At 37.1% G+C, this 20,841-nt stretch overlaps 1 protein-coding gene across 2 annotated transcripts in view; it reads left to right on the forward strand.

Annotated features, from left to right (window-relative positions):
* Nucleotides 1-20,841, forward strand: part of gnpat (glyceronephosphate O-acyltransferase) — a 70,724-nt gene that overhangs the window by 8,590 nt on the left and 41,293 nt on the right. For both annotated transcript variants that reach the window (XM_039747681.1, XM_039747680.1), the window contains exons 2-3: nt 5,797-5,988; nt 10,276-10,452. In XM_039747681.1, coding sequence (XP_039603615.1) covers nt 5,797-5,988; nt 10,276-10,452 — 369 coding nt within the window. The remainder of the gene's footprint in view (nt 1-5,796; nt 5,989-10,275; nt 10,453-20,841) is intronic.

A 20,841-nucleotide genomic window follows, 5' to 3' on the forward strand; every position in this document is an offset into this window, starting at 1 on the left:
TTTTGTAAGGAAGCTGTAAGGAATGAACCTGCCAAATTTCAGCCTTCCACCCACACGGGAAGTTGGAGAATTAGTGATGAGTCAGTGAGTGAGTCAGTTAGTCAGTGAGTGAGTGAGTGAGGGCTTTGCCTTTTATTAGTATATATATATATATATATATATATATATATATATATATATATATATATATATATACACACACACACACACATCTATATATATAATTCACTAAGGCAAGACAACCATGAAAAGCATGCCGGATGGGGCGTGGATTCACTAAACCGCCAACAAGTGAGACACCTATGGCGCACACAGGAAGGAGCCACGCCCACCAACTCCAAGACCATTGGATACGATGACAACTCGCAGGGCCACGCCCACCAACTCGGACGCGACGACACAGAAAAAATTGCGTCATTTATGTTTGTCTGTTGTAGAGGCCACATGCAGTGCAGGTCAGGTTAATGTCATGTACCTCCGAGCTACGTTGACTGTTCATAGAGGCATGTTTCTCGCGGAGGTGAATCGCCATATGCAGCGTGTGAAACGGTTTGCGAGGGGTATCCCATGGGATTCTTAAAACAATCCTTTAAAACTGAGGTTAAAGCACAATGAAGGAATCAGTCTTTAAAAACCAATAAGCCCTGTGCCTCTGTTTCATTACCGTCTCACCTACTTCACCAATGCAGGCCCTGCAACAGTCGAGATGCTCTGTCAGCAGCTGACCTTCTCTGTGCCTGACCGGTTCACACAGAGGCAGCGCAAGAGAAAGCCGCGCCAGAGACAGACAGAGGCACACACATAGGCAGCTGGTGGGCGGCTCTCCGTGAGTTTCTCTTGCGAGCGGACACATGACCAGGCGGTGTGTGTGCTTCGAGAACGAGGCTGGACACGACTTGCGACCGGGCACATGAGCAGGCAGTGTGTATGCTTCGAGTGCGAGGGTGGACGCAACAGGACCATCTAGGAAAAATCATGTCGCGGATGTGATTAGCTGTATGCGCCGTGTAGAACAGTTTGCGAGGGGTGTCCCTGTGTCTTTCCAGAAGTGTTCAACCATCAATAAATAATTAGGCGGCATTTGTTATGCCGCGGGTTCACTATTGTGTTGTATTTTGCTCTCTCCAGAGTTCCATCTTTTCATTCACTTACTGTTGTATTCTCACACTAACCTGTTTTAGACAACCTTGTCTTTCCAGAAGTGTTTAGCATTCAATAAATAATTATGCATGAGATTGAACGTGTGTCTAGGCGTGGGTAAGCCGTTGAACCCCATTCGGGCTTCAAACCATGGAATTGCCACTAAGTGCGACTCATACACTTCCACTGTTTTCGTCCCTACCCTTTGTACACACCCCCCTCCCACACGTTGACTGTTAATAGAGGCATGTTTCTCGCGGAGGTGAATCGCCATATGCAGCGTGTAAAACAGTTTGCGAGGGGTATCCCATGGGATCATTACAATATTTCTTTACAACTGAGGTTAAAACATAATGAAGTGAGCAGTCTTTAAAAAACGAGTTTTCGGTTACGACGCACGACCGCGTGCAGCATAGCAAAGTGTTGTACATGCTACATACAGCAATTCGCACCCGCGACAAACATGCGTCTTCTTAGATGCTCCTGCACTTTTTACACACCCCCCTCCCACCTCGCTCGCGCGCGGACGATTGTGTGTTGGTTCGTTCCGTGCATTGTTACAATGTTGCTTTTCTTGCTGATTTATTACATTACCGATTTTGCAAATGTTAAATTTTCTCCCTGTGCTTAAACATTATTAAAAAACCGGCCTGATTATGTGGCGTATGGTACACCGCGAGTTGGCTAGTATAATATATACACACACATATACTATGGGGTGCCAAACAGGCAAATAAATTGATTTTGTGAATATATAAAGTCAAAACTTGAATATATAAAGTCAAAAGTTGAATATATAAAGTCATCGCTGGAATATATAAAGTCAAAACCTGAATATATAAAGTCAGCGTCGGAATTTATAAAGTCATTCCTGATGATATAAAGTCAACATCGGAGTATATAAACTCACTCCTGAATATATAAAGTGAAGGTCAAAATCTATTGATTGAAACGACTCTGAACTGAACTAAGTTAACCAAAACGTATTCAGAAAAATAAATTAAAAAAACATTGTTCAGTTAATGTTTTGAAAATGATGCATGTGCCCTGCCCAGGATTGGTTCCTGCCTTGCGCCCAGTGTTGGCGGGGATTGTTTCCAGCAGACCCCCGTGACCCTGTGGTCGGATTCAACGTGTTGGGAAATGGATGGATATTCCAGCGCTGACTTTGTATAATCCGACGCTGACTTTATATATTAAAGTTTTGGCTTTATTTATTCCGACAGTGACTTTATATAATCAAGTTTTGACTTTATACATTCGCGAATGACTTTATATATACAAGTTTTGACTTTATATAGTTAAATGTAGTCATCATTGCATAACTTTTTCTTTACCATAGAAATTTAAAAAACTTAATTCAACTTCCATTCCTAACAAAGATATTTCTGGCGACTAAATAGAAGCTACTTATATCCAAATTCGAGCTATTGAGCCGTCGCCTGCCTGCCTGAATAAATCACCTCGCTCTCTTATTTTTTACCGTTCATTTAATTATGGCTAGTGGCGGAAAAATTATAAAATGGAAGGAGGATTACACTGAGTATGGCTTTACCAAAACAATTATTGATGGCGAATCGATTATTCATAAAGCTTGAATTGGTGATCTGTTTTTCTGTGTTAACCTCATATTTTTTCATATTTCTTCTCAAACCAAGGGGGTGTGAGGGTAAAATGAATCGGCAACCAATGATCAATGTAATCGGTGTACCAAGAAATCATGCATTGACAGAAGTTCCCCTTTGCTTGTGATTAAATGTTTGAGTTTTTAACGCGTTATGGAGCACATGCATCAAAGCTTCTCAGCTGTGCTTGTGCTAAGAAAAGGAAACATTTTAAAAATAACACGATTGTCAATGTAACCTTTTGTAAGTAGTGCCTGGAGGATTCAGTGTGGAGAAACTCTAGACACAGCATGTGTATTAACTTGTGGATTTTTCTGTGAGTATTTGGTGGCAGCGTCACAAAGTCGTAACACTGCGTTAGCTGCGGAGCGCAGCTCAGAGCGAAATGAGGTGAATGGGAGGGGAGATGATGACGTGACTGCCCCACCCGCCTTAACTTTCAATCCCCAACAAACACAGTCTCTCGGAATTTGCATAAGCACAGCCCCTCACCTGCAATTTTAACTTAGTTACAAAGTGATCAAAACCCTCGTTTATATCCTGCGTCCTCTCACTAAACTTGTATCCTGCATTACCCGTGGGCATGACAAATGCCAGCGGCAGCCTGTCTATGAACTTAATTTAAACTTTAGGTTTACACCGTGCTTTGTTTCCGAAGTAGCAGCACTCATGAATATGGTTGTATATGTCACTCGCTCGCTTCTTATTGTTTCGCTACCTTCTCAATTATATAATGCATGTTTTCTTCAGCCCTTTATGGAGCTCTTCGTGGTTTTCTACGTACTGCGTTGACAGTCAGTTCACGTGATTACGTGGGAGGCATGATGATGTCACACGAAACTCTGCCCCCACTCATCTTTGCAGAATTGTTGTAATTCAGCTTTATTTGAGGGTTTTCTAGCATGAACCGCCTTTTTAAGGTCATGCCATAGCATCTCAATTGGATTCAGGTCAGGACTTTGACTAGGCCACTCCAAAGTCTTCATTTTGTTTTTCTTCAGCCATTCAGAGGTGGATTTGCTGGTGTGTTTTGGGTCATTGTCCTGTTGCAGCACCCAAGATCGCTTCAGCTTGAGTTGACGAACAGATGGCTGGACATTCTCCTTCAGGATTTTTTGGTAGACAGTAGAATTCATGCTTCCATCTATCACAGCAAGCCTTCCAGGTCCTGAAGCAGCAAAACAACCCCAGACCATCACACTACCACCACCATATTTTACTGTTGGTATGATGTTCTTTTTCTGAAATGCTGTGTTCCTTTTACACCAGATGTAACAGGACATTTGCCAAGTTCAACTTTTGTTAATCAGTCCACAAGGTATTTCCCCAAAAGTCTTGGCAATCATTGAGATGTTTCTTAGCAAAATTGAGACGAGCCCTAATGTTCTTTTTGTTTAACAATGGTTTGCGTCTTGGAAATCTGCCATGCAGGCCTTTTTTGCCCAGTCTCTTTCTTATGGTGGAGTCGTGAACACTGACCTTAATTGAGGCAAGTGAGGCCTGCAGTTCTTTAGACGTTGACCTGGGGTCTTTTGTGACCTCTCGGATGAGTCGTCTCTGCGCTCTTGGGGTAATTTTGGTCGGCCGGCCACTCCTGGGAAGGTTCACCACTGTTCCATGTTTTTGCCATTTGTGGATAATGGCTCTCACTGTGGTTCGCTGGAGTCCCAAAGCTTTAGAAATGGCTTTATAACCTTTACCAGACTGATAGATCTCAATTACTTCTGTTCTCATTTGTTCCTGAATTTCTTTGGATCTTGGCATGATGTCTAGCTTTTGAGGTGCTTTTGGTCTACTTCTCTGTGTCAGGCAGCTCCTATTGAAGTGATTTCTTGATTGAAACAGGTGTGGCAGTAATCAGGCCTGGGGGTGGCTACGGAAATTGAACTTGGGTGTGATACACCACAGTTAGGTTATTTTTTAACAAGGGGGCAATTACTTTTTCACACAGGGCCATGTAGGTTTGGATTTTTTTCTCCCTAAATAATAAAAACCATCATTTAAAAACTGCATTTTGTGTTTACTTGTGTTATATTTGACTAATGGTTAAATGTGTTTGATGATCAGAAACATTTTGTGTGACAAACATGCAAAAGAATAAGAAATCAGGAAGGGGGCAAATAGTTTTTCACACCACTGTATGTAGAAAAATAGCTTCCAGTTATGACCATTATGCGCAGAATTTCGAAATGAAACCTGCCCGTCTTTTGTAAGTAAGCTGTAAGGAATGAGCCTGCCAAATTTCAGCCTTCTACCTACATGGGAAGTTGGAGAATTAGTGATGAGTGAGTGAGTGAGTCAGTGAGGGCTTTGCCTTTTATTAGTATAGATGACTTCATTTTTTAAGACAACAACTAGGTGAAGAGCAGGACTTCTGGACCGATTAAAGTGGAGATCTTTTGCCACAAATGCTTAATGTCATGTAAAGTGATAAACAAATTGTCTATGACCAGAAGTGCCCCATATCAGCAGTAAAGTATGGTGGTGGAAGCATTATGGTTTGTTTTTCTGATTAAGGGACTTACCACTATGTTGTCACAGAGTTAACCTTTAATGAATTCACCATTGTATTAACCATTGTATTAAGTAGCTAGTTAAGGAGAGAAGACACAATAAGGTGTGTTTAGACTTAAAAAGCAACATTTTTTGCAGTTTTCTTTTATTGAGATTGTCTTTTTGACTTTTCTGTGTTTTCATTGTTCCATCATCCTTCACCTTATTCTGCCTAACTAATCCTGAGGTGGTTCGTCATGTGGTGGTTGCGGCAATGTGCTGTATCAGTTCATGCTCCTAACCTCTTCTTCCTCGCACACATTTGTGTAGTTATGTGCGTAATGGTTCTGATCATGCTACTGTATTTGCTTTCTGTTGAATATTTAGTAAACAGTTATTCTTAATTTTTTTTTTTTTTAGGTTTTTTTTTGTAGTTGACAGCTCATATATTTTATCATTTCCATTTGGATTTATTCCTTAGTACACCTAACCTTTGGTTTATTTGTTTTCATTTTTTATGTTTTTTTTTTTTTATTAGCCCCAGGATCCAACACTGAAAAAGCGAGATGATTTTGAAGATATCCTGGAAGAACGGCGGAATTCCAGTGATGTAAAATATGCATTGAGATGCTACACTCCTGTTCTTTATAATGGAGTTCCCCCATGTAAAGCAAGCTTACTAAAACACACGGTCCTTAAGTCAGACCATGTGCTTTTTGTTATTCAACAGGTAAGCCTTTGTTGTTGACTTGTTTTTACCTGGTTGATTTCATGCTAGTTTTTCACTGTTATGGACACTGTTGTATTTAATTGATCTTCATATGAAATGGTATCATTTTTTTCAGTCCTAGAGAGACACAGTGAGTAGGTTTTAAGTAAGCCATATTTTAAATAAGAGGCAGACTGTGCTTTATTATACCACTTATTGTTTCTGCATCACTTCGTAATATAAAAGTTTATGTGCATCTATCCTAACCTGTGCTTTAAACTTTGGTCAATTATAGTACAGGTAAAACTCCATTACAACAAAATTTTCATTACAACAAAGTATTTTTATGGTCCGTACAGTTTCCTCATATGACACGAGTCTATAGAAATCTTGTTACTATGAAGTACATTCAGCAGATCCTTTCATTACAACGAAGTGCCCAAAAGACCTTCAAATGCCTGAATGAATCATCCACAGAGCAGCTAGTTCTGTAGCTGCAGCTCAGTTGTGCACAACGATCCTCCAAACAGAAACATTGTCATTTTTTTTTCTTTCTTCTGCTAAAAGCAAACAGAAAAGATATCGATGGTGATGCAAGGAACATTGTAAATGCAGATAACAGGATTACTTGATCACTGATCTGGCTGTGTCTGTGTATTGCAGAGTGGCAGATCACGCTACAATAAATAAGTGTGCCGTTCCTGTTTAAAGCTGAATAAAGCTGGTTTTGCTAAAGTACTGAGACTAAGCCTCGTGTTTTGGGGTGCAAGACAGGAACTTATAGCGCGACCCCGATCTTTTATGATTTGCTTCTGTGTTGCTTCACTGCAGCGCAATGATCTTGTTGTTGCCCTGCTCCGGCAACAGACAAACAAGCTTCCACAGATGCTTCAGGACGCACGTCAGCGTGTCGTTCCCATTGGGTGGGGAGTTGGGGATGGGGGGTTTCAAAAGAGTTCAGAAACCTTACAATATTAAGAAGAAAAGGATGATTCGGCTCCTGATTGATAACTGTGCTGCCCACAACATGCTTCCACATTTAGATAATGTTCGCGCTGAATTCTTCCCACCCAATTGCACAGCAGTGCTTCAGCCATTGGATTTGGGCATCATTTGCACCCTGAAAGTGTATTATGGCAAGGAAATGCCGAGAAAAATTCTCGTCAGCATAACTTGTAGACAGGAGGAGATTAAAATTAACACGACGAAGCTATTAAAATGATTGCAAACATCTGGGCACAAGTTAAAGAAAGCACTATAGTAACAAATACAGAATCTCATTACAATGAAATTTTTGTTATAACGAAATGTTTTTTAGGTCCCTGGGAGTTCGTTGTAAAGGAATTTTGCTTGTATTTTCATTTTTTTTCCAGTAACACTTAAGAAGAGTAGGGTAGCTTGTACTCTTCAGAACTGTTTTGCAATATGTATTTCTTTCTTACAGCTGAAATGTTTTCAGAATAATGTATATGCAGAACTCTTAACAAGGATATTAATGTCTTTATTAAAAATAAAATGTACTGAGTCATCTCACCCGACTGAACTGAATTAGAAATCAGTTCAGTGAGGCACAACTTTGCCTTAGTATTAGAAATTGATTTATGTTTTGTTTGTTATTTTGAAAAACTGCAACCTCATTATAAGGAGCTTATTACCTCCAATATAGAATTATGAATAACAATTTTTTCAGCTTTACTGTTTTTCTAAAAGTAAATATCCATTGTTGCACATGATTCTATGCATTAAGATTATATTTTTCTAAAAAGTTTTAAAAAGAAATGTTTTGTTTGTTTTGCCTGTATACTAGGGTTGTCACAATACCAAAACTTCATAATTTGAAATGATACTAAAAAAAATATTGAAATCTGATACCATTTTGATTCCAAATACAGTGCATAATGTAACTCAATAAAACAAGCATATAGATTGCATTTCTGTATGCATTCAAATTTTTACATTGATGTGAGAAAGTAATAGACATTCTAGACATTAAATGCAAGTACTTTAAGTAGTGTAATGTTTTGTAAAATGTAAGAGTAAAGTTCTGTAAACAAAATGTAGGGAAGTTTAAATCTGGTTAAAAAGTTATTTACCTTGATGAAAACAAATACTGTTACTGAGGAAGTACAATTAAATATTACAAATGTCAATGAATAATAATAAAAATAATAATCCATTTTATTTATAAAGCACTTTACATTTGTAGTAAACCTCAAAGTACTACATAAAAAATATAAACAAAGACACAACTTGATAAAAACAAAGATAAAACACTAATTAGAGGCAACTTTGTTAATATGCTTACCTAAGTCTGTTTTTTAAAACAGCCCACAACCTGCTGTGTTCTCAGGTTCTTTGGTAGGGCATTCCAGAGCTGTGTAGCAGCAACTGCAAAAGCTCGGTCACCCATTGTGCAAAGTTTGGTCATTGGGGGGCAAAGGTGATAGGTATTTGCAAGACGAAGGTTGCTTGTAGTGGACTGTAATATAAGTATGATTGAATACGTATTGCAATATTTATTGTAATATTTTGTAAACCGTATGTATAGAAATTATAAATGTTAAATAAACATTCTAGTATAAAGAACCTTAATGTCGTCTTTCGTGAATAATTGTTTAGAAATCTAACACTAACTGACCACTAACACATGTATCAGATTTGAATGCAAACTGTGCATATGACACTTTTTTGGAAATAAACCACAATTTTTTTGTAATTTCCAAGTTTTTTGCATGAAAGACTAACCTGTCAACGTGTTCTTTGTCAGTAACTACATGTGCAGCCTGCATTTTTTTTTTTTTCTGCTTTTAGCTCTTGGACTGTAGTACTCTACGTGTTACCTGCTTTTTAGCAGGTGCTGTCTGTTTGGCAGCTGATAATATGCTTTATTAAAATTGTTGAAAATTGCCATTTTTCAGAAACTGTTCTCTTAGCAAAAAATTTCTGCAAGATCTTATCAGCAAAGACATTCGAGGTACACATACTAAAACAATATTAATAACAATTTTTTCTTGACATTCAAAAACTCTGTACAAAAACATTTAAGAGACAAACTATTAAAAGAAATGTACTCCTCCACTTTCCATACTTGTTTCCTTGCTCCCAAAAAATTTACTCTGATAGTTTCCCAACATATTATGTTGGGGCATTGAGCCTAATTTTTAAAGTCCTGCTTAAAGCACTGTAGGCCACCGTAATGCTAACAGGAGATTTCGGTATTTGCATTTTACTGACTTGTGAATGTGTGATAGTGTTGGAGGCTTTTGAATGAGTACACTACTTCAAAAACAGTATTTTCATTAATGTAAAATTTAGCTGTTAATGTTTACAGAAGACTTGACCAGCGTTGTTCTTTGCCATTTTATAGACTTTTGAATGTTTCACAATCTCTGAAGCTTTTGAACAAATGCACTTAGTTAAGAGAAATCTAGTTATGTGTAATTTGCATGTATCCATTGTTTCAAATTCATATGGTGCTGAAAATATTAAATATCAGTACTTCCAGAATATTGTATCAAATAGAGGAATTTCAGTATTGTGACAACCATGCCAAATGTTATGTTCCTTCTTCAAAAAGAATCAATAACAAGAATCAAAAAGGGACCACTTTTATTCATTGAAGTTGTATGGGTATAGCTTAACAATTGTAAAATTTAAATTGTTCATTCCAAATTACATTTGAACAATTATCTGTAATTGCCTTTACTTCACTTTTGACATCTAGACTTATCTTGCCAACTGGAAGAATCCTAACTCTCCTCTTTTAAGTCAGTGGGTAACTGATGTTATATACTATTTGAAATTGAAAAAAAATCAAATTCTGACTTAGAGGCTCTATTCAAAACTTTTTTAAAACCTGGCAAGGTCTAATCAATAACAATTCAGAATAAGCATTTAAATTGAGGAAGTGGATTCTCTTCCCTTGGTTTATTTTATTTATTTCTATTTCCTACTGTTAAAGTTTTACTCTGTATCCCTAGCTCTCTTTCTCTTGTGTGGGAGCTGATTTTACTTGAACTTAGTTCTGTAAAATTTGACTTGCTTGTATGGAATGTTATTTGCTTTTAATAAATTCAATAAAATGAAAAAAAAAACCTTTCTGCTAGAAATAACTAAAGTAATTTAGTAGTATATAAATGATTTATTTCCACTTTCATTCTTAACAAACTGTTGAGGTGTTTGTTGCTATTTTGCCATTATTCATTAAGCATATTACATTTGAATGGAATATACTGTATGTCTGAGGAAGAATACCTCTGAATATTAAGAATCCCTGAGCAAGCATTTTTTAATTTAATTTTCTTGTAGTTATCAAAGGAGTCTGGAGAGTCCCCAGAAATTATTCATGAAGAGGCTGTAGAGATCTTAGATGAGATGGCCCAGAATCTGAAGCTCAGCGTTGTTAGATTTTTTGCATTCATGTTGAGCAAAGCCTTTAAAACTCTTTTCCAAAGAGTAAGAGTCAATGAAGAAGGCATTCAGAGGGTATGTAATGCTCTAATTTTTCTCTCTCAAGCATTTCCATTTTTGATAAAATTGTCAAGTTGTTCTTATTTCAAACTATTGTTCTCTACAAAATAAATATAATTTTTGTAAGCATTTATAGTCATAATTTATTATTAGTTTTCTTATATTGCAGTGAGTATTGTACATTTGCAGATTTGTGCTAAAACTTTCAGTGCAACCAGTAGTAAGCACAAGACAGTACTATGGATTGGCTTAATGTATTTAGTTGGTATTTCCACTAAGTAATAATATCCATAAGATGTCTTTAATAGAGTTTTTTTTTCCTATTCCCTGTGTTTTCCTTTAAATAAGTGATAAAAATTAAGTAATTGTCTTACTGAAGAGAAACCAGCTAAAACGGCCTGTCGGATATAAATAATTTTTGCCTGCAAAATGCATGGAAAATTATTTTGTTCATTATGTACTTTATGTAGTGGAAATTTTAAACATGATTGTCAGTGACGGCTTGCTTACATGTTTAAGAGGTACTGCAAGTACCTTTGGGTACTGTAATCACAGAGAATATTTCGCTGAGCTTGGCTGCCAAAAGTTAACACAGATAATCTATACCCTCTGTTTCTTCAGGTCTCCATACATATCATGAGATTCTAATAGCAGCTGATATCATGAATCGCAGATGTTTGACACATTAATATGGAATGGTACTAAAAGTAATAATGTACAGTATTAGCATTGTACTATAGCAATTACATTTATCATCAACTAGTTTATTAACTCTAATATTACTAATGCCAATAATGTACATGAGTAATTAAAAGATTATACAACTTTCCACAGAAAAAGAGGCTCTTGGAGAATATTAATACAATTTAATAAATTTACAATTTTCCTAATGAGAAATGGAATGTAACATAAGATTTTTACAGCTTCACTGATTTAACACATTTATTGGACTGTGACAACAATAGTATTTTGCAAGCTACAAAACAAAGAGTGTTTTATGATTTTGGCAAAGAATCCTATGCCTACCCTGGACAACCTAGTGAGCAAATGCATTGGTATTAGAAAAGCCAGAATTATCCTTGGGAGCTCAAATATATGTTATACTCTGGATGTCCTATTTCAGACATATTATGCACTGAGAAAGGTCATCGGAGAAGGACACCAACCTTAGCAGGTCAGTGCAAAACAGGAAGACTTACAATGTTATGGATTGATACAGTGACTGAAGCCATGGGTTCCCTTTGCAAAGTTTTAGCCAAATAGTAGACGACCAGACACAATTCAGAACAACTATCCATTGAGCTGCCTTGAGTTTGCAATGAGTTGATGGTAGTTGAGAGAGAGAGAAAAAACACAGAGAAACAAACCATAATCATCCTAATGTTTAATGTTGGATGGTACCAAAAGAAGTAATTTTGGAACCATTTAGTTTAATTATCCATCAAACTTTATGGATAATTAAAGTTTGTATTAATATTCTGTAGTACTGACTGAAATAAAGTCATCCCTAACTTAACACTAGAATTACCAGACTCTACGAAAAAACTTGTAGATCCATCCCACCTTAAATCGCTTCTTAAATCGTTCTCACCTCTCCGCCAGCCTCCTTTGTCCTGTAAATGTGCCAATAAAAACAAACTGCAAGCAGCCGGCTATTCCATCCCCCCACCGACTTAGGACGTGCACGAACTTCTCCTAGCTCATGCCTCGATTATCTGGGAGTGAAGTGGAGTTTTAGAGTGGAAATAATAGATTAATTAGATTAATTATTAGAATAATAATGAGAGGTTCAAGCATTTAAGTGCTCCTTCTGTGGCGTAGTGGTAAGATTTTGTCACTTAGAGCGCAGTGGACTTGCTGTGCTTCAAGAGATCTGAGTTAGATTCCCCGCTGGGGAGAAAATTTATTTATTTTTAACCTTCGCCGTTCTGCATGAACTCCCTGTCTATCTATATAGTAATAACAGTAATTTTATTATTATATAGGAGCTTCCCTGTCTGCCTATCATATAGTGCCTTTCCTTCCTATTTATCTATATATCTATCCCCTTGGCTGCTTTTTTTATATATCTGTTATACAGTGCCTTCCCTGTTTATTTATATATCTAGTGCCTACTCTGCCTGTCTGTCTGTCTGTCTGATTGCATATAGCGCTGAACTTACTGCTCTGTACTATTCTGTCCTCCTGCGTGTCCTGGAGTACAAAAGAAACACCACCGGGGAAAAAAACACGCGGTCATTGATTACAAACCGCAAGATGAATGAAAGAGACAATATATGTAAAAACATCATCGCACTAATGCAATATTATTTGAGCCAGTGTAAATGCATGATAATTGTAAAGGTTAGCTTTTTTTTTTTTTTTTAGTTCCATTCTCTCAGTCGCTTTCACGATCTCCCCCTCCCCATCTGACACTGCTGTTTTCACATAAAGACGCACTATAGCTCAAATGTGATTTATTTGGAGACGTGCTATAGCTCGAGTGTTATTTAAATAGGGAAGAAAGTACAGTGTCAGGTGCTCATTCATTGTAATAGGAACCATAGCACAGAGAGATGTGTACACTGCAACAAGTACACATGTCGTGAATGTAGGAAGGGTGTGTGGGAATTGTTAATATTTGAATGTGATGATTTTATATAGCACGGATCGGAAATCAGAAGTTCTTAGCATTGCACCACGCAAGCTGTCGTATCAACCGCCTACTGTAACTTGCTTTATTTTTTCTTCACTTATAGTCTAGAATAAAAGTGCACTTGTTTTGTTATACTTGTACACCAACATATGTTCATGTGTTTGAGCGACACGGGCATGCTCAAAAAATAGACGTGTGATGCCACTAAAAGTGCACGCAGGCACTTCAGTTCACAAGCATTGATACGAGAATGCCAATGTCACAAGTTCGCTGCAGAGCTATAGAGCATCTTTATGTGAAAACAGCAGTGTCAGATGGGTGGGGAAGGATCCTGAACACGACTGAGAGAATGAAAAGTGAATAAAAAAAAACAAAGGTAACCTTTACAAGTATCATAAATTACACCGGCTGTTACACACTGAAATCAAATGTATGTTTTTATTCTAAAATAGTAAGAATAAGAGCAGTTTACTTCTCCAAATTGAGTCGTGCGGGATTGAACTCGTGACCTTTTGATTATCAGTCAGTTACTGATACCATTACACTACCAAGACATTAGTAGTAAGTGTGTGTCAATGTGTCATGCTAAGGTGGCTTTTTTTCTGCAGTTATATTTTTGAATAAAAGCATACTTGTTCTGTTATATTTGTACCTTTTGTGAAAGTGTTTCTTTGATATTTGGACTTCAGGCATCATACATTATATAGTTCATGCCTACATTTTGTCATTTACTACTACAATATGAAAAATGTTTCTGTTTTAAAAATGTGTTTACACGGATTACTGTAGAAACGGAACACACGTGAAATGTGTGTATTCCAAATAATGATCTATTTGATAGATCATTTCCACTCTAAAACTCCACTTCACTGCCAGATAATCAATCAAGGCATGAGCTGGGAGAAGTTTGTGCACATTCTAAGTCGGTGGAGGATGGAATAGCCTGCTACTTGCAGTTTTCTTTATCAGCACATTTAGATTACAAAAGACGCTGGCAGAGAGGTGAGAACGGTTTTAAGAAGCGATTTAAGGTGGGACGGATCTACGAGGTTTTTCGTAGGCTCTGGTAATTCTAGTGTTAAAAATAATTACATGCTGCATTAGTGATATTACAATAGCATAATTTTTCTATTCAATTCATATACCTGTGAAATTTTACAATACTCCATGCCTTTCTGTAAAATGGCATGAACCGAAATCCCATTTAAAGTACCATTATTGAAGTGAACAATATCGTGCATTTTCTGTAATAAAATATGAAAATGTAAAGTAACAACAGTTTTAAAATTCTGGTATTAACAACAACATTTATTTATATAGCACATTTTCATACAAACAGTAGCTCAAACTGCTTTACATATTAAAGAATAGAAAAATGAAAGACACAATTATAAAACAAAATAAATCAACATTAATTAACATCGAATAAGAGTAAGGTTCAATGGCCAGGGGGGACAGAAAAAACAAAAAAAACTCCAGACGGCTAGAGAAAAAATAAAATCTGTAGGGATTCCAGACCATGAGGCCGCCCAGTCCCCTCTGGGCATTCTACCTAACATAAATGAAACAGTCCTCTTTGGATTTAGGATTCTGACGGAAGGGCTTGATGATGATGATGGTCACGTAGACTTCTGCCTTTTAATCCCTCCATCATTGTTGGAGCATCATGAAGCTTTGAGTAACCGGAAAAAGAAACAGAAAAGAGAGTAGGGGTCAGTACCGATTTTAGAGCCACCATGAATAGTTATTTTGAGGAAATTGAACATATAGAGTATCAGGATTAAGTTAAATTAAGATTAAAATGAAGTTATAAAAAGGCCATGTTAAAGTAATATGTTTTCAGCAGTGTTTTAAAGTGCTCTACTGTATCAGCCTGGCAAATTCCTATTGGCAGGCTATTCCAGATTTTAGGTGCATAGCAGCAGAAGGCCGCCTCACCACTTCTTTTAAGTTTTGTTCTTGGAATTCTAAGGAGACACTCATTTGAGGATCTGAGGTTACGATTTGGAATATAAGGTGTCAGACATTCCGATATATAAGATGGAGCGAGATTATTTAAGGCTTTATAAACCATAAGCAGAATTTTAAAGTCAATTCTGAATGACACAGGTAACCAGTGTAATGACATTAAAACTGGAGAAATGTGTTCGGATTTTCTTTTCCTAGTTAGGATTCTAGCAGCTGCATTCTGCACTATTTGCAAACGATTTATATCTTTTTTGGGTAGTCCTGAGAGGAGTGCGTTACAGTAATCTAGTCGACTGAAAACAAACGCGTGAACTAATTTCTCAGCATCTTTCAGTGATATAAGCGGTCTAACTTTACTTATGTTTCTTAAGTGAAAAAATGCTGTCCTAATGATCTGATTAATATGTGATTTAAAATTCAGATTACTCTCAAGTAGTTACCCAGCTATCATTTAAGTAAACAAGTATTGGCATTCTTTAATGTCAAAATTAAAAGTTAGGCTTTCAATTTTAATTAGTGGCAAAGATTAATATTCCCCCCAGTGTAATAGCAAATATATTGGGGAGGGGGGCTATAATCTTGGTGGGATTTTAACACAGAGTTTATAAAGAATGCTGTCATCATAAACCACCTGATATATTTTAGCATGTGCATGTTCTAAATTTTTCCTGAAATTTTGTCTCCAGTAACTGAAAAATGCTGCTTAAAATCCAGAAAAAGTATAACAATTCAAACTTTTTGCATATATACTATTGAATTGGTGAATTTCAAGATAATTCTGTATATTTCCATTTAAACAAACACTTTAAAGCTGTTTTGCTAATGTGCTTTTAAAGTCTGGTTGGTCAATGAACCATTGCGTTTGTAACATTATCTTATTTAAGAATTTAGATTTGCATTATTAGCTGGTTAAAATATTATTACTGAACAGTAATATTTAACAGATCCATACAACTTCCACAGAAACATGTGGTGCTTTAATATTCTTCTGTCCCTCCTCTTTCTTTTTTTTTTTCTAACTTTAAACCTTCCTGTGTGAAATCAAACTTGTCAGTTTTACATTAATCCATTATTTCTGAACTTCTGTTGAACAGCTTTTGTTTGGATGTTTTCATTGTTTTCTTATGTGTGTGTGTGGTCACACTTTGTTATTGCTTATTCCTGTATATAAATCCAGAATTAGAAAATTACTTGGGCTGTCATTACCTGTGTTAAAAAAATACATAACTGAGAGGCAACATTATATTCTTCAGTGTACCATTCAGATATATGACATGTGTTTTCACTTATAGGTTATATTAATTAACAGTAGTTTGTCTTCAAAACCTAAACAAATGATACAAATTCAGTGTTTGCAGATTTATATTTAGCCACGTTTACTGTTTTGCTTGTCCTGCTACTGTATGTTTTGACAATAACCGATTTTGTACACACTGTATTAAAGTGGCGATGATCCTTGTCCTTCGAAGCATTGAAACACTAAGTACATTTTATTTTAGTATTAACCAAATGGAGCAACAGATTTAATCACCGGTGTAAATATACCAAATAGCCGCTTTGTTTAAATCTGTCCTTGCTAGAACTGTTGTTTGCGCTAGCATTCCTCTAACATCCCACAGTCTTGTATGCGTAACTGTGGATGCATGTGAGGTCGTCCTCCTCCTCCTCCTCCTCCTCCTCCTCCTTGATCCATGGTATTGAACTGCTTGTGTTGCTTAGAAAGGCTGTGTAAGACACTATGTAAAAGTGAATAATCTTGTTATCCTTTTGTCTCTTACAAATGTGTGACAACAGAAGTTAAATGATTACACCTTATTTGAAGAGTAACGTGATGTCATTCTCAAAGTAATTTCATATGAGATAAAATTGTCAATGACTCAAGCTTGAGGGTGTGTGTTTTTGCTTTTAAAAAATGAATACATAAATGAAAATTCCTGTGCCAAAATTCTCCTGCACAAGTCCAAAATATTCCAGATTTGACCTCTGCTATTTTTGTTTTTGACGAGTGGTGATGTAGTCCTATTTTTATGTGTAGTTTTGACTCCTGCTTTTCTCATGTATTATTGTGCCTTTCCAAAAAAATGTGTCTACTTGCAGTCATGCATGAGGGCTGTACTGCTTTTTCTCGGTACTACCCATACTGTAAAAAAAAGCTGGTACAGTTACATTTTGGAACTTTGGCACCAAAATAGTACTGAAGCATAGGTTCTTTTGTGACATCCATACACTGTATAAATTGAAACATTTTCATTTTTTCATTCCAAATTACATTTGAACAATTATTTATTCAGTCAGTTTTTATATAGTATGTGTGATGAAATCGGGAGAATCCCTAATCTGTTGCTTCCATACTGGATTTTTTTTCTTGCAGAGCAAATTATATTGTCATTACCCTGAAATCCTAAAAATTTAAACATGCATAGTAATCTATAGTAGAATGAGACCCCATGGAACAGGATTTTGTGCATTTTTGAATGTGTATTAACTTTTTAAAAATATAATTGATTTTGAGTCGTGTTAAAAATACAGTCATATGAAAAAGTTTGGGAACCCCTCTTAATTCTTTAGATTTTAGTCTATCATTGGCTGAGCTTTCAAAGTAGCAAGTTACTTTTAATATATGACATGTGTGGTACGAGCCCCGGACACAGACAGACGGACAACGTTTTCTCACCCAACACACACATTTATTTACAGTTCTATGTACAAAGTTCGTGCACAACCCAGTGCTTCCAGCACTGATCCCCAAAAGTCCAGGCCTCTCTCTCTCCAGTGTCTTTCTTCAGGCCGCCTCCACTCCTCTCTTGCAAGATTTCGTCCACTCCTCGCCCAACTCCTGTCATCGAATGAAGGGAGGTGGCCCCTTTTATACAAGCCCAAATGGGCTCCAGGTGCTTCCCGACCCTCCTCCACGGACACTCCCCTGTGTGGTGGAAGTGCCGGCTGCGCACCCGGAAACCCTCCAGTTGTCCCCAGTCTTCTTCCCCCCAGCACTTCCTGGTGTGGTGGGAGTGCTGAGGTCCAGGGCTCTCCAGGCACCGGAGCGCCCCCTGGTGGTGATCATGGGCCCTTACAGGGTTGAGCTTCCAAGCTCTGCACCCTTGGTCCTCAGTGCAACAAGGACGGTCGCCCCCTCGTGGTCTGGAGGAGGTGCAAGCCCTCCTCTGGTCCTCCTGGGCGTCCTGGCTGGGTACCACCCCCAGCCGTGTGCCACACATGCCTTATCGAAACGGTACTATTTCAGCAGAGACATTAAGTTTATTGGATTAAAAGAAAATATGCAATATGCATCACAACAAAATTAGACAGGTGCATAAATTTGAGCACCCCAACAGATATTACATCAATACTTAGCTGAGCCTCCTTTTGCAAATAGAACAGCCTCTAGACACTTCCTATAGCCTTTGATGAGTGTCTGGATTCTGGATGGAGGTATTTTTCACCATTCTTCCGTACAAAATCTCTCCAGTTCAGTTAAATTTGGTGATTGCCGAGCATGGACAGCCTGCTTCAAATCATCCTATAGATTTTCGATGATATTCAAGTCGGGGGACTGTGACGGCCGTTCCAGAACATTGTACTTCTTGCTCTGCATGAATGCCTTTGTAGATTTCTAACTTTGTTTTGGGTCATTGTCTTGTTGAAATATCTAACCCCTACGTAACTTCAACTTTGTGACTGATGCTTGAACATTATCCTGAAGAATTTGTTGATATTGGGTTGAATTCATCTTACCCTCGAGTTTAACAAGGGCCCCAGTCCCTGAACTAGCCACATAGCCCCACAGCATGATGGACCCTCAACCAAATTTGACAGTAGGTAGCAGGTGTTTTTCTTGGAATGCGGTGTTCTTCTTCCTCCATGCAAAGCGCTGTTTGTTATGACCAAATAACTCAATTTTTGTTTCATTAGTCCAAAGCACTTTGTTCCAAAATGAATCTTGTCTAAATGAACATTTGCATACAACAAGCGACTCTTTTTGTGGCGTGAATGCAGAAAAGGCTTCTTTCTCATCACCCTGCTATACAGATGTTCGTTGCGCAAATTGCGCTGAATTGTAGAACAATGTACAGATACACGATCTACAGCAAGGTGGTCTTGCAGGTCTTTGGAGGCGATCTGTGGGTTTTTTGTAACTATTCTCACAATCTTGCGCATATGCCGCTCCTGTATTTTTCTTGTGCCTATGGCCTTCCATTTCCTGATTCCATTCCATACAGTTGAAACTGACAGTTTAAACCTCTGGGATAGCTTTTTGTAGCCTTCCCCTAAACCATGCTACTGAACAATCTTTGTTTTCAGATCTTTTGAGAGTTGCTTTGAGGATCCCATGCTGTCACTCTTCAGAGGAGAGTCAAAGGGAAGCACAACTTGCAATTGACCACCTTAAATATCTTTTCTCATGATTTGGACACACCTGTCTATGAATTAGCTCATCAACCCTTTAACTTCAATGAATTTGGTGTTGCAAGTAATCAGTATTGAGCAGTTACATGCATTCAAATCAGCAAAATTACAAGTGGGACCCACATTTTGACACAGCCAGTTTTTCATATTTGATTTAATTTCATACAACTCAATACTGCTTCACTAAAAATCTTTGTTCGGAAAACACCCCAGTACTCGGATGCTCCTAAGAAATGAAAGACATACCACTGTTATCTTTTTGTTGAAAGTAGAGTACATTATTATGCAAGCTGAAAGGGCTTCCCAAACTTTTTTCTTATGACTGTAACTCACAAAATAGAAATGTATAATGTCAGTAAACAGCCACATTGTATTTCACTGTATCTAAAAACATAAAAAAGAAAATATAATGTTCAGTATTATTTTTAAATGTAAGTTGAGTGTTTCACATTTCCAAAGCTCCCAGCTAATTGTACCATTATTAATGGCATCTAAATTATATTTATTACATTATTTTATTTATGTTCATAAAATGTTTCATGACAAATAAGCCTTTTTTCCTGTAACCTTTATAGGTTGTGCTGTTAGATAGCTTGCAGCTGTTCTTTTTGCGAAGGTCTTTTTTTTTTTCTTTTTTTCCAAAGAGATTTATACATGTGGGTTTTGTTGCTTTAAATGTTAGCAGATATTAAATTAAAAATAACCTATTTGCTAGTAGTCTCCATTTTTATTTCTCCAGCTCACTAACTAGTTAACTCTTTCTCGTGCAGTTTGAGCAATAGAGCATACAAGAACTTATGAAGTGAAGTTAACAAAGAAAAAAAAAAACTTGTAAAATCAAATTGAAAAAACACTTTTGGAAATGAGAAAACACTAAATAAGCATGGAACACCTGATTCCGTTGAGTTTTATTGATCCTGTGTCCAGTCTTTCTATTTACATAGGAGCAATGTTCACATTGCTGTTCTTGTTCTGTTTTATTAATAAAACATTCCTTTTTCATGAAACAATTGTGGGTAATTTGCCTTGCTTGAAGTCTTATAGCAAGGAACACTGGACCATGGAGAAGAGTAAACAAAAGTAAAATAGGAGCTTTACTGAAACTTTTGTCTCTGTTTGCAGCTAAAGGGTCGGAGACAATGCCACTACTGTACTTGTGTCTTCTTTATATAACCTGTGACATTTTTAGATTTTTTGCTTACATTTTTAATGAAGCAGTGGGATTTTCTTAATTGTTATAGTTGCACCTGTGAACTATGATGCTGTGTGGTTTGACAGGACTATAGTATATTCTTGTAACACTTTACTAAGTAACCCATCTTTTTCCAACTGTTTTCTTGTGATTGGTATTGCTGTGTCTTCTCCATTTTCAATTGAAAATTAAGGAAACTTCC

The sequence above is a fragment of the Polypterus senegalus genome, chromosome 3 (genome assembly GCF_016835505.1).
Source record: "Polypterus senegalus isolate Bchr_013 chromosome 3, ASM1683550v1, whole genome shotgun sequence".
Lineage (NCBI taxonomy): Eukaryota > Metazoa > Chordata > Cladistia > Polypteriformes > Polypteridae > Polypterus > Polypterus senegalus.